This window comes from Mycteria americana, chromosome 1, assembly GCF_035582795.1.
Source record: "Mycteria americana isolate JAX WOST 10 ecotype Jacksonville Zoo and Gardens chromosome 1, USCA_MyAme_1.0, whole genome shotgun sequence".
In the NCBI taxonomy this organism is placed as follows: domain Eukaryota; kingdom Metazoa; phylum Chordata; class Aves; order Ciconiiformes; family Ciconiidae; genus Mycteria; species Mycteria americana.
Genome location: NC_134365.1, coordinates 40,704,030 through 40,719,105, shown reverse-complemented (window position 1 = coordinate 40,719,105; position 15,076 = coordinate 40,704,030). Strand labels below are relative to the sequence as shown.

Genomic DNA, 15,076 nt, shown 5'->3' with positions numbered 1-15,076 from the left:
CAGCCGGGTCTGGACATTTGAATCTAGATACACCAATTTAGACACACAAACTTAAAATCTTTGGCCTCCATCTCTCAGTTTCCCTGTCTTAACAGTGGAGTTAAAAACATTTTTGTCAAACTAGCAGGGTCGTTAAAGGATTAGCCAGATTTAACATGATACTTTGAAAACACATAGACTAAGTAAGCGCTGAGTATTGTTGTTAGGAAGACAATACCTTCTATGAACTGCATTTGCCCAGGCTAGGTCCTCTTCTTTGTAGAACTAAAGCCTTGATGTTATTTGACTGTGAGCGTACCCATTTTGGGGGGGACAATGGTGACACTTCAATCGAACAAAATGTTTGGCTTCAAGCAGCCTTGGATTTCAAGTAAAACTGCAGCTTGCACTTTCAAGCCATGACAAAAGCTATGCAAAGCCCATTTCCTCTTGATTAGAGAGACAGAGAGAGAGGTTGGTGTTAAAAAAAAAGAAGTCAGGAAACCTTGGGAAAGTGTCTGAAAGGGACTTTGGAGCCTGCTATTAGAGACATGTCCGGCCACTCCCAAAACTCACTTCCAGTTCTTTTTTTTTTTTTCTTTTTTCTTTTTTAATTAGTTTCTTGGCTAGCCACACAGATCGGTAAGTGTTAAAGGCTGTGTGACTGCTGATTTGCTAAAAGTCCATTTATTCAATGTATTCAGTCTGGAAATAATTACTCGTATTATCTTGGCTATTCTGTATAAATATATTGCCACCAGTGAATTGTGGACCCCTTCTGTTTTATTCCAGTGCTGGCATCAACGTCTGTGGTAGACCTTACCCTTACATCAGCTTTGTGCTGGATAACGTACAGAAGGAAGTCTCAAAACCCTTAATAAACTAGTACTTTCCTACCAATATAGCAGAGTAGTTTTAAAGATTTTACAATAGCAAGAATAAGAGTAATAAAGTAGGAACTTCTAAATTATAGGCAATGCTGAGAAGCAGCAACATCCCTTTTCTCCACAGATTATCTTACATTAGCTTGGAGAGACAGACAGACAGGTATTTCCAAGGTCTTTAAAATTCACTTGTGGTAGTTTCAATTTCTTTCCTGACATTTGTAAGTTTGCACTGATTTTTTTTACTTTCATATATTACATCTACTTAACTAATTTACACCTACATATCTGAATTACATCTTCCCTGCAAATTCAGATTATGGATGTTTTCAAAAATCCCTACAATGTGAGCTCCACTTTCCAAGAAAAGGCAGGTTACTCCAAATATTCTCATTTTCAGAGAGGGGGTTGAAGTAATCCAAACATCCCGATAAGCCTTCAGATTTGCTCTTTTCCAGTGCTGGAAGAATATTGGTGTGGTTTATGCCATTAGTTCCCAAAAGCACAATCATCTAAAGATGAATTTATGCTGCCAGAAATCTCACACCATGAACTGATTACAAGACACCTACATCATTTTACTCCCAGTTTAGGTCTAATACACACACCTTGTGTTTTCCATCAATGGTTTGTTTATGGATGTACTAGCTCTTTGGGGCATGGTCCCTCCTTTTGTCTGCAGTACGGAAAACATCTCTTCCAAGGGAGATCTTGTTCTGAAATGGGCTTGAGAATGGCATAATAATCAACGCATATTTATATCCTCACTTAAGGTGATATTCATGACATTATTAATCATCCCAAGCCTTTAGAGAGTAAAGCCCAACACTTTCTGTGCCATGCCCCGAGGACCAGGCATGGAGCTCCACTGGGACAGATGAAGCTTTCCACAGAAACCACCCAAGAGTGCTCAGACCTCTGGTTTCTGAATGAGAATTTCTGAATGAAAGCTAGATTTTTCAGATATTTGTAACTTGTTTGACAGGTTCATGCCCAGAAAAATCCTGAAATCCTGCAGCAGCAGCTCCCCTAAAAGGCAGACTAACATTTGTAAACCCTGGCACCTTTTTCTGCCTAAAATGGGGTAAAAGTGAAACGGAGATGGTGTTCAATTTGTTTGAGGCGCTGCTTTTAAAAGTTAAAATCCCATGTGCATCATACAGTACAGAAAGATGCAGAAAAGTGCCATTCCCATGTGAAGAAAGTAAACGTCAAATTCCTCCCCCTTTATGCAATCTCAAATTTACCCCATGGGTGCTAGGTTATTGTCTGTTTGAGTATCTGAAGGTCCAAAACACTTCTCACTACGTTTCTTCTCCCTCACCCCACCCCACATATACTTATACGTGAGTTTTAAGAGGCTGAAACCAAAACAAGAAGGAAATGGGCATGCATGACAGAAACAGAGCTGTGTTGTGGCTGCAGCCGGTTTGGAGTTGCGGTCTGAAAATAGGGAGACTTTTCTTGCTTTCCGTGGCGCGTGCAATTTTAGCTTGGGAGTTATTCAGGGGATGTGGGAAGGAATTGTTTCAAGGACACAAGTCAATGCAGAACAAAACAAAAACCTGAGATAACTTGGTCGCTGACAGACGGGCTGCTACTCTGCCGGCACGTGGGGCTGCAGGCAGGAGCTTGGCGTCAGGCTCTGCCGGGAGTCTCCTTGCCGCAATGCCTCTGGTCATGGTGCCGCAGGGCCGGGGAGAGGACGGAGGCCTTGGTGGTCCACGACTAACCCTAAAAATGTAAATGTTTGGGACACGGGAGCTGGAATGGCGGTTTAGTGATGGCTGAGGCCAAGAAGAGGGTGGGCCAGGAGATGGGGCGGGTGTGAGGGGTGGCAGGCATGAGGAGAAGCAGGCATGCAAGGCAAGGTGGCCATGAAGTGAGGCAGATGTGAGGCGAGGCAGCCATGAGGGGTGGCAGCCATGAGGGGTGGCAGGCGTGAGGAGAAGGGGGCATGCGAGGCAAGGCAGCCATGAGGCAAGCCAGGCGTGAGGCGAGGCGGGCGTGAGGCGAGGCGGGCATGAGGCGAGGCAAGCATGAGACGAGGCAGCCATGAGGCAAGGCAGATGCAAGGCAAGGTGGGCATGAGGTGAGGCAGACGCGAGGAGAGGCAGTTATGAGGCGAGGCAGCCATGAGGCAAGGCAAGGCGGCAAGTGAGATGCAGCCGGCGTGAGGCGGGAGTGCTGCCGCCCCCCACCAACAACGGCAGCGCTGAGGGGCCGAGGGGCCCCCATGAGCCAGCAGGAGCACGGGGAGAGAAGCCCCGGGGGAGAGCCGACATAGGGAGGAAGCGGCGAGGAAGGAAGGGAGGTGGGGTGGGAGAGGAGCCGGGAGGAAGGTAGGACCCACGAGGAGCGAGGGGCGGCACCCCGGGGCCAGCCGCCCCCGCGCCCCCCTGGTCGGGGGGCGCGGGGGCGGCGGCGGGCGGCAGGTCCCGGGTCGCCGCGCTTCGCCCCCCGCAGCGAGACGCGAGGAAATCGCCTCTTGATTGCGGAAGTCGGCGGGAAAGGCTCCGGCAGAGTCAGCCCGGGTCAGAATGGCAGCGTGGGAAGCGGCGGCCGCCTCCCCCGCCTCCTCCGCTCCTCCTCAGCCGCGGGCGGGCGGGCGGCGGGCAGCCCCCCCACCCCACCCCGGTGGCAGGGAGGCGGCGAGGCGGCCGGGGCAGCCCCGAGCGCATGCAGCAAGCGGGCGGCCCGGCAGAGGGCTCGGCGGCCGCCGCGCGGAGCCCGGCGGGGAGCGGGGGGCCCCCGGGGCCCGCCGCGGCCACTTCGCTTCTTCATACCCCGCCACCCCACCCCGCACCCACCCCCGCCGCCTCCCTTCCCCTCTTCCCCTCCCCGCGAGGGTTTTCGGGGTTAAAAACTGTCGGCGATGCTGAGCTATGGAGCGGGATTCGCCCTGTGGACGGCGCTGGCCCTGACCAAGGTGAGCGGCTGGGGGCGGTGGTGCGGGGTCGCCCCTCGCAGGTCCCAGCCGAGCCCGGGGGGCACAGGCGGGTTTGCCCCGCACCGGCACAGCACGCAGCGGGGACGGGGTCGGGGGGTGAGCGCGGGGGGGCACGGGCGGCCGGCGGAGCCCGGCGGGTCTCTCAGAGCTTTCCCCGCTCTCCGCAGGCCGCGGCGGGGGAGGCGGCGGGATGCAGCGCCAACCTGACGGAGCGGCGCGTCGTCGGGCAGAGCGTCCGGCTGCGCTGGGGCGCCGCGGGCCGCGCCTGCAACTTCAGCCTGGCCGGGCGCTCCGAGGACGGGGAGGCGGCCGGCTGCCAGCCCGCCCCCACGGGCAACGGCTCCTACGGCTGCACCCTGCGGGGCCTGGAGGCCGGGACCTGGTACCACCTCCGCATCGAGCCGCTCGCCGGCGGGGAGGCTGTCAACATCTCCGTGCAGACAGGTACGGCGGAGGGCACGGCAGGTGCTCGGGGCGGGACGCCGGGCTGTTCCTTCCCGTCCCCTTGCTTCGGCCGGCTGTAAGAGGAGGAGGGCGATGCATTACAGCGACTGTAAGCCTACAGTGTTTGCTGAACATAGCTATCCTGCCCTTAACGTTCTCTTTACCCCGCTGCCAGAAATAACCGCTGCCAAAAGTTAACCCAGCAGGCTCGAAAGCAGAAGGTGCTGTGAGGAGACTGGGTTAGCGCTGGGAGTACATTTCTGCCACTCCCTTAAGCTGCCATCCAGCAGAATGCTTTAAGAAGTAGTAGCCTGTAACATCCTTTGTGCTCATGCAAACCTATTGGCTTCATAGTTCCTCAGGTGACAGCTTATTTACTGGGTTTAAAATACAATCTATTTCATGGCAGGTAGATCCTGTTCAAGTCTAACTTACTGTTTCAGCCCATTTCTGTACTTTTGTTCTGTCTAACCAGAGTCTAAAAGTCAGAAAGTAAGGCTGAAACTTCTTGCTTGTATGTTTTCCTTGAATACAACCAGTGAGGTGTTATGATGTACGGTTGTGTGCAGAGCACTTACAGTGTCACATCCACGACTGGCTGTAAAAATGTTCCAGCAGCCTGCCAGAGTGCTGCCAAGGAAAGTCCCCTTTCTGCATGTGTGTTTGTGTGTGCATGTGAATGACTCGGCTGTGAAGCAATGTACGACAGAGCCACCAGCTACAGTGACAGAACTGGACTCTTTCTACCTGCATTTGTGTTTTTTTAAAAGATGATGAAATATAGTATTGTCCAACTTTTTAATGGTGGTAACACAAGACTCAAAACAGAGATGTCTTAAATGAGGCCCATCATTAAATGCCTCCCTGATTTGCTCCTAAAGTGTTAGTTTCGGAGAGGTACTTTGCAGTATTAGTATTGAAGATTACAGCAGCCAAATACTTAACAATTACCAGTTCAGAGACATTGTTTACTGTCAGACCCTTTTCCCTGCATTAACTGTACAAATGCACTAAATACCCTCCATTAATTTGCTTTGGTAACTCAAAGTTAAAAAAGTCTAGTGTCAGGTCTGCTAGTGTGATAGCTATACATTAAGCACAAGTCATGTCACTTGGTAAAAATGAGTAATGGTTTCTATGCAGACAGTGATTTAAATCCGTACCATGCATCATGCCAACTGTTTTTAATATTGATGACTTGTAATTTGAAAATTGAAAGAATAAATCAACTGTTGTCAGAGTGACAGGTATAAATCACCATTGTTACTGGATAGTAGAGATCTATCATAGAACACTTGCGTAGAAGTAGAGGAAAAGATACCACTTTAGACCGCATTTTGATTAATGCATAACCATTTAGACAGTAGCTTGTACATGTCATTTATGACTTTTTATCAGTAAATAGATTTTGCAAGACTGTAAGACAAAAGTGATTGGAAGCAACTGCTGATTATAGTCATATTATGTAGCTGATGTCAGAGTGAAAAGATTGATTAAAGTTTAAGTTGAAATACTGCAGATTAGTGGACCATAGTTGAAGTGAGGTTTATGTTTGGATTTTGGATAGCAGAGATCAGTCAAAAGCATGAAATAATAATAGAGGAACCATGGAGGTTTCCTGCAAAGGCAGCTACTCAGATTGCCCCATGGTTCCTTGCTTCCCTTGATTCACTCACATCAGTTGCATTGCTTGATGGTGTTCAAAATATGCAATTAACTCCAAAATTTGTAAATTTATTTTTTTTTCTAAAGCATATGTAGGATTTGTTACGCCTGTCAACAACCCATGTTGTACTGTCAGTACTAAGCATTTCAATGCAGAATGAGGAAGAATTATTCCTCTCTATGTTTCCACTAGGGGCAGCATTTTAAACTGGTTTTCTGGAAACTCTTTTTCACCTGTTCCTTTGTAACTTGATGTCAGTAATTTTGTTTTACAGTCTACTGAGCCTGAATTCCATAAGCATGTGTTCCTGGAAACTATCCTGTGTATATGGAAGTATGAGCAATACTTTCAGCCATATTGTAAACAAAATTCCCACTGATTTGAATGGTAGCGGAACTGAGCTATCATGGCCCATCTAAAAATATGATGTCTGACCTTGGTACACAGTGAGGTTCCCTTCCTGAGATCTTTGTTTAAGAAAGATGGGCTGAGCTGCCCTTTGGAGGTGCCCAGCTTTCTTCACTGACTATAAAAGGAGCCTAGGTTAAACCAGGCACCTGAAGTTTAGATGGTTGAAGTTAAGTGAGAGGAATCCCATCTCATGTGTTTACTTTTGCAAAGTGAGGTTTTGACCATCTGTATTGTCTTGATACAATAAATGTACACAGAGAAAGTTGCAGATTCGTTTATATACCTAGTTCAGAAACTTTAACTTTTTGCTCGTATTCAATCCTGTTAAAAGTTTCATGTGCTTGTTCCTGTTATAAGTCCAGTTTTCATCGTGGTTTTTATACAAAGTGCTGGAGTAGCTAAGCCCATAAAATCCAAAATATTTTGTTAAATTTTGAGTTTGATCTGTTCTGACTAAGGATTTAAGGTGAAAGCGTTGAATAATGAGTACCATAGTTGCAGTTGTAATGTGAAGGCTTGGAGAGGACCAAATCCCTAACTTAATTTGGCCTTTTCAGTATTTAATTTCACATTAAAATCATAGTTAGGACAATGAGTTAAGTCTATGTTGTTTGCAAATTTGATAGTTCAATAGAGTAAGTACGCAGCTTCTGTTTCACTTGTGGATGCATAGATCTGAAATCTAATAATGTATGGAATACTGGTACAATAATCTGCACTAGTCCACTACGGTGGAGTCTCTTTACTAAAGAAGTTTTGATTTATGGGTTATCAATTTAAAATGGCAAGTATTTAATCCTCTAAAGCAGAACTAAAATAGGTCCTCCAAAATGATGGAAAATACAATCACATATGCACTATATAAGCCAGGTATACACAGGCATGCAAACACGCATACAGTGTTGGCAGTTGTGCTATTTTCATAGAATAGGAAATGAAGAAAAAGCTGATAACGCCATTTATCACCTCTGAGCTACAGATATATTTTCCACTGCAAACCTAAGATTACAGATGTTAGTAGGCACAAGTCTGTATATTTATTTCACATTAATATTTACCATTTGTTATGGTTTTTTAATATATATACATAAACCAGCACAGAAAACCATACAATTAGTCAGCATGCTTGACGTTGTAAAGTTGGGACAACACATGCACCTGTCAGTCCTTTCACATTATCTTCTTTATTGTTCTCAGGAAAACTATTTCTGTGACTGAGAGCTGCTCTATGACAAAAGATGGTAGCGTTGTGTCTTTCTTGATTTCAGATAAAATACTTTTTAAGTTCTTAATTCTCCAAATGTCTGTGCACCAGCATAACTGTGTATTTCAGTAGTGTATTTTCAGTGAATGACTAGGTCTTCAATTAAAATTCTAGTTAAAAACAATAGTATATGAACAAATCCTAAACTACAGTTAAATTTATGAATTTCAATTCTGAATTGAAATATTGGTCTTGAGATCCATGAAAAACAACTTGGCAATTCCCCTGCTTTCAAATATATCTTCTAAAATAGGCTTATAAATGCCATTTTCAACATTGTTTTCTACAAAAATATTGCAGTGATATATTATGTTACTGCCTAATCGAAGCCACCTGTACTGAGAGAACTAACAAGTAAATAACTTTTTGTCAGAAAAATTGCTAAATAGTTGAATGAAAAGAGGTTAAAAATTCTACCTTCTAAGACACAGACTGGTACAGTATTTTTCCATTGTAATATGTAACTCTGTAAATGCCAGAAGCGTGGCTTGGCCATGTGTTCAGTCCTGTAAATTTCAAATTATTTGGGACAAATCTGATTTGTTAGCCATCTGTAGGAACAACTACTGTGACATGGCTCTGACTGTAGGCTGTATAATCCTATCACCCATAATCATGTAATGGTTATGATCATCATCTCAAAAGGCGAGAGTACAAGAAGAAAATAAATAACCATGTTCTAAAGATTTTCTAGGTTGCATATCATCCCAAATAAATGGATATTTGTACTTAATAAGGACAATGAAATCAACCCTCTTTACTTAATCTTCAGAAAAGTCCTTGTGAAGTAGGTTACTGTTTTATGACTAGGGAAAACTAGGAAAAAAATGGATAATTTGGTAGGAAGATGGCTGAGACTGGCAGGAATTCCTCATTACTCAGTCCTAGGCTTGTATCTCTCGGTTATTTTTTTTCCCCTGCATAAGGCAGGGGTGTTTCTGTGCTTACAGGCTGTATTTGCAAGTCATGTCGTTGGGATTGGACATAACCGTATCTATCATTTCTGTAAAATGTATCTGTAGCAGCTGTGCACACAAAGCATACGCTCTTCCCAAAAAATGAAAATGGAGGTGCAATATAATTCAGACAATAATAAGTCTTCTGGAAGATTCCTTTGTAGACCAGGAGACATTAATTCATATACTATCAAATGGTATAAAAATATCTTGGTGAAAATATTTTATTTCTGTGATATATCAGTGTTGTATCGTTGCCAGCAGAGACTTGTATAACAATGTAAATGGCTTTTTAAGTGTTTGTTTCCATCCAGGGCTCTTTCAGCTCAGGCACTTCCCAATCTCATTGTTCCTTTGTTCTAGCGGATGTACAGAGCACTGAGTGTTTTGTTTTCTGGACCAGATAGATTAGATAAAGTCTGAATTTCTGAACTTCACCTTCTAGGCACGCAACTCTTTTCTTTCTTTTCTTTACTAATGCACCTTAGAAGACAGATTACCCAGGACAGTATAAGGGCTTCTAAAAATGTAGGAGATGTCTTCTTTTGTAGAATTTGGCAAATAATGCAGATTACAAAGTTGATTACTTTTGCAGGACTGACAAGCAGTCAACCTTATCCCAACTTTGTCAGAGAGAGAGTTAAACTTCTTGGCAGTTATCATGCCTGTTCTCTTGATATCAGTCAAATTAAAACTTTTTCAGCTGCCTGTGCATCTGACCATATATAGTGCTGGAATTTATTTCTGACTCCCAAAGTTTGACCTTTCTGATTAGAACAATTGCCTTCAAGGAACAAGATTATATCCCCACTGTTCACTTTTGCCAACATAATAGTCTTTAGTGGCTTAGTATATATTATAGGTGGAGCTGGTAGTCAAGCCTATTGTTAAGATTTCCTGACACTTTTCATTAAAACCTCCTGTTTCAATTGCTGTAACTGGGTGAAGTTTTAACTATTTGGCCTGAAGTTTTATATGCTTGGTGTTTGACTTTTTTTTTTTTTTTTTTTTTCAGATTTAAGCAGAGTTAGCTTGGCCTTTAAGAAAGAGGTCAAGAAAAGAAGATAGTTATTTTTATTTATTGATTTTGTCAATTTAATTTTCATCTCTGTTTCTGAAAAGCACTAGTGTCTCTGCAGTCCAAAGCAAAAATCTGAATTTAAGCAGAGACCTGGGTTGAAAGGAACACAGTATTTTTCACAGAGTCACAGAATCACAGAATGATTGAGGTTGGAAGGGACCTCTGGAGGTCATCTGGTCCAAGCCCCCTGCTCAAGCAGGGCCACCTAGAGCCAGTTGCCCAGGACCATGTCCAGACAGCTTTTGAATGTCTCCAAGGAGGGAGATACTCCCTTGAAATTCCTAATATACTTCACTGACAGACCATACCACCAAAACCTGGCACAAATATGTTCTCAGCAGAGCTTTGTAAGAAGCAATTAAACCCTCTGCACCATCCAGGCTTTGAAGAAGAAACAGCTTAAAGGCTACTAGCCCCATGATGCTCCTACTGCTGTATTCGTATGGTGGGGGTAGGTTCGACTTTGTCCTTTCAGCCTTTGCAGTGCAGTTTTTAATTATGTGATCACACACTCTTCCGTCTGCCTTGTTCAGGGAACCAGGCAGCAATGACTGCATTGGAAGAACGGTCTTAGTCTTCTATGTTTAAGGCACTGTTCATATGGAGACCTCAATTCTCAGCCTGGATGCACCATACACTCCCTGTCTGGTGCTAGGCAAGAGTAGCACAGAGTGTACTCATGTGGAAGCCAAATTTAGTTGTTAAATTGTTGGGAAACCTTTATTCTTTAACTCCCCCACTTGTGAATGCTTGATTTTGCTGCTTTGGGTTGTTTTACGATACCTTCTTAATATGCAATTGCTTAACCTTATTGGGAGACATATTGGGAGACATAAATGTCAATACCTTAGTACATCAACATGTAATACATTTATTTTGATTTGCATGAAGTCTTGTGAGTGACGAAATACACCTGGAGAATACAAGCAACCAGAGTCTTTTGTTTTGGTTGATGTTTGCCATCCCTTTTGAGTGTATCATATTTTACAGGTGATTTTGCTTGAGAGCTCCTTAATAAACAACATAATGAATGCTAAGAGTTTCTCAGAGAAATAGTCCCAATTAAATACAGTTCCTGAAAGTTTATCCAATGTGCTGTTTGGGGTTTTTTAAATTTATATGAACCATACTACAGCAGAGCAGAAGCTTATTCCATCGGAATCTGTTTGAAGTGATTAAAGTTAATACTAAAAACAAACGATCGTTGCTCTTAAAATTGTATAAATGCTTATGCCCAGTAGTGATAAAGTATTTAGTGTGAGTGCTAGGAAATTAAAGCCACTGGTACCATTGTATCTATAAAGCTACATTACACTGAGGCATTGAGTGTAATTTGCTGGGTTTTCATGTTTGCTGTTTCTTATTAAAGCTCTTACAGTTTTACTATCAGCAGATTTCCAAGCCTGTTATATACATCCACAACTGGAAGTGTTTTTCTACGTGTGTGTGTGTGTGAGAGAGTGAGTGTGTACACATATACACAAGTAAAATTTCTGAATTCTGCAGGACTCTCTTGTAGACAGGTTTCAGTGATACAATGTTTATAAATGGAAAGAAAAAGACTTTTTGAAAAGCATTGGCAGCGTGATGATAATAAAGGGAGCGTTTTGGAAGGTTTTTTGTGCTGCTGTGTAAAACTTCAGACAATCCCAATGCAAGAAATACTAGTTTATGTTTTCTGTTTTTTTTTTTTAACTACAGATCCCTTACCACCACCTCGTTTTGAAATTAATAAGGAAAAAACTACACTCACAAGCTTGCATGTTCAGTGGGATCCTTCCTCAGGAAAGGTGGACTTGTATAACCTAGTATTATTTGATCATGATAATAAAAAGATACAAGAAGTCTCCGTACCAGGAAGAATTTCAAAAACAGAAAATACTTTTTCCAGTCTCATCCCTGGGAATAAATACAACATTGTCCTCAGTGCAGTTGCTGGAAATAAGAGTACCGCAGAACTTCACATAAGTGGATCTACTGGTAGGACTTCTTTTACAGTAGTTCATCTAAATAAAACCACTTACGGTATTTTGCAGTTCTGCATTTTGAAATTAATAAATATAATTCTTCTACCTGGCAAGATATATATATATGTGTAAGTATCTACTGATTATAAGTAGAAATAAACAAAACATGAATCTCTAACTAACATAAAGAGTTGTTTGCTAAGAATGGAGGCATGTTGTTATGGTGTATTTGGACATAAATTTGGTGTTGGATTTTCACTAACTCTAAAGAAACTGAACATATTTCAAAAGTGAATCTATTCAAAATTGCTGAAATTGTGGAGATAACCATTAGGCCTTAAGCATGTGTTTTTTATTCCAACAGTGCCATCCCCTGTGAAAAATATTCAGGTCAGTGTCAAGACAGACACTATCCATGCTTCATGGTCTCCTGGCTCTGGGCACGTGGATCGTTACAGGCTGGTGTTACTGGATAATCATGTCCCAGTTCATGAGATTTACCAAGAAGAGCCTCTGACTTCCTACACTTTTTCAGGACTTACAGCGGGCCACCTGTATAACCTCTCTATCATAACCCAGGCTGCAGGATTGGAGAGCAGCAGTTTTCAAACAGTCAGGACAGGTATGATTTCAGAATTCGTCACAACAGAACAAGAAGCTAAGGCCATAATCTAATAATATTACAGGACACATTTCAGAATAATAAATGATTCGTGTTCCAAGTGTATGTTCCCAAACTGCAGTGGCTGAATTACCCTTGACAGATGTTTCTCTCCAAAGGCTACAGAGGGAGTTAGAGACACCATAAGCTTATTTAGCCCCTAAGTTAGCACTGCAGCAAAGTTAGCAGCTAAATTACCTTGTAGGGTATCTGCAGCTAATTTAGCTGCACTGCTTAATGTGGGCAGCTCCATTAAACATGTAAAGTTAGGTGTTAACAATCTGAGCCCAAGTGCCCTACTATCACCTCATATCTGAAAGAGGTACATCTGACTCCTGTATGAACTTCTTCAGTGAATTGAGGCAGCATGTAGTCAGGTTATTTCACAGTACTGAAGACAGTTTAACTCCATGGTTCTTACTTAGCTGAATGGGAGATGTAGAGCTTGTGAGTTTTGCAAAAAAATATTTTCTGTGACTTTTTTTCTCTGGATTGCAAAATAGCTGCACTTTGGAAAAGGAAGTGAAAAAAAAACCAGAGCAGGTTAAGAACTTCAAAATTGCATGTTGGGGTTTTTTTCACAGAGAAGTATTGATTCACAGAACCAGAGTTGTAGAAATGAAGTTTTTTTTCAGGAAGGTTTTTCAGGATAGAGTTCTGTAGTAACAGAGAGAAAGATAAGATGACATCCTACTAGAGTCCAATGGTTAAACCACTCACATAAGCAAAAACAGCATCATGCCTTTGCTTTCCTTAATTTCTGGGAAATGTAAGGTGCAGTTTCTCCTACAGAAATCTCACCATGTAAACATAATTTAATATTAAGTGAACAATGTTGTGATGTCTAGGGCGTGCAGATGAGTGCTGTTATCACCTAGCACTGGCTGTTCTGGGGATTATACTCTTGTTTCATTTTATTTCTTCAGAATTTTTTATTTCTTCCTGTTGTGGGGTGCAAAAATTTTAAATCTCACAGGTTTTCTTGGAACATAAAAGCACTCCATCTAGCTTGCAGCATGGTCCTCCATTTCAGTACCTAGTGTGCCCCAAGCCTGAGAAATGAAGATATCGGAGGTAGCTATGCTTTTCTTTTGGTGGAGCATTTGAATGAAGGAGTTTGATTCCAATCCCTTCTACACTGGTGTAAATCAGGCATAGCTCCAATGATGCTGTAGTGTTTACCAAAATGTACACAGGCATCTCTGTTCTCAGGAGCATGTGCCTGGTCTGTTTTATAGTCAAAATGACTAGTGCGAGTGCAGACATCGCTAACAGATTTTCTATTCCATGAAACAAGAGTGGGCATTGTTAGAGGTGTCACTCTCATCAGTAGAATATCTTAAACAGGGCTGGGTTCAGTTTCACTGTGACCAGACTTTGCCCTTTTCACTGTACAGGCACAATCATTCACACTCCATCTTATATAACTATTCAGAAGCAAAACTTAACTATCTCAGTTTGGAGGCAGCAGGTCTTATATGTTCTGTGGTGGAAGTATTTAATTCTTTTTCTTATTTTCTTTTTTTAGCCCCAGCTGAAGTCTTAGATTTGATGGTGACTAACGATGACAGCTTAGATGCTTTAAAAGTTAAGTGGAGAAGACCTTCAGGAAACCTCAATTTCTATAATATCACTCTGTCTCATCTTGGATCAGTTAAAGAAGTCAAAACTCTACAGCCACCAGTCACAGAGACTTACTTTGACAAGCTAACTCCAGGACGTCTTTATCAGGTTACTGCCCGCACAATCAGTGGTGAACTGTTCACTGATCGGATGGCAACTGGCAGGACATGTAAGTCTTCTGCTTCAGTAAGAACATTGTAACCAATGCTATTTTTGCCTACATTGGCCTTGTAGAAAATCATTGTAGGAGGCAAAATGATTTGGATTCCAGGCAAAATAAGATAAAGAGCGCAATATTGTTCCGGGAGTACCCCTTCCTGACTCTCTGGCAACAGTTAATCTGGCAGCCAAAAGCAGCTCCAGCATAGCTTGGGAGCAGGAAACAATAAGGCATTTTGGACCTTATAGTTGGGTGAGTCTCTTACTAAACTGTTCCACGCTACTGCACTTCTGACCAACTTTGTTATCTTGAATTCAACTCAGCATAGTATTTAAAATGAGTTACATTATGGGGAAGTCTCCATGTAGTCAAATTGTTAACAGATTTTTAAGTAATTTTGCAAGGTCTAATATCAACCCTTGCTCCAGACACAAATCTACAAATAGGAAAAGATTAGGTCTCAGCTTTCTTTACTACCAACAGCATGGATTAAGGAAGGCATGTGGCAGCCTGGGTAGAGCTGGGTTATGTTTTTTTAATCTTCTTTCAGAAGTATAATTTTCTTTCAGGTATCTCTTGTATGAGTTCTGAACCTGAAAAATCCTGGCATAATTCTCCCACAGCATTACTGGCCACAAAGGCGTGCCATCTTCTCCACACCAGCCTAACCCAGGCAGAATTTAGATGGGAGAAAATATATAAGTGGGTGAAGAATACATACGTAAATTGTTAGTAGACTCAGAGCCAAAAAATATAAAATGTGTGTGTGTGTGAGAGAGAGCAGAGTATTTATTTTAGAGAATATTTATCATCTACAACTAAACATCTCATGTGAAAGGCACATCCTTGACATATCTAGCTGCTACCCCATTCTCAGTGCAGACTGGAAGACACCTGAAAAACCTTTCATGTCCAATAAGTACAAAGCTGGACTGGTTATATGCATGTCTTTTTTGTTTGTCTAGCCTACCGTTAAAGACCTTTGAGATTACCATTTCCATCTGAAGGGAGAGCTTCAGGCCCTCACTCA

The 15,076-nt window shown here is 42.6% G+C and overlaps 1 protein-coding gene across 1 annotated transcript in view; it reads left to right on the top strand.

Annotated features, from left to right (window-relative positions):
• Nucleotides 1-3,381: 3,381 nt before the first annotated feature.
• Nucleotides 3,382-15,076, top strand: part of PTPRB (protein tyrosine phosphatase receptor type B) — a 46,688-nt gene continuing 34,993 nt past the window's right edge. The window contains exons 1-5 of the mRNA XM_075495584.1: nucleotides 3,382-3,792; nucleotides 3,981-4,257; nucleotides 11,337-11,615; nucleotides 11,967-12,224; nucleotides 13,792-14,055. Of these exons, the coding sequence (XP_075351699.1) occupies nucleotides 3,739-3,792; nucleotides 3,981-4,257; nucleotides 11,337-11,615; nucleotides 11,967-12,224; nucleotides 13,792-14,055 (1,132 nt within the window). The 5' untranslated portion in view covers nucleotides 3,382-3,738. The remainder of the gene's footprint in view (nucleotides 3,793-3,980; nucleotides 4,258-11,336; nucleotides 11,616-11,966; nucleotides 12,225-13,791; nucleotides 14,056-15,076) is intronic.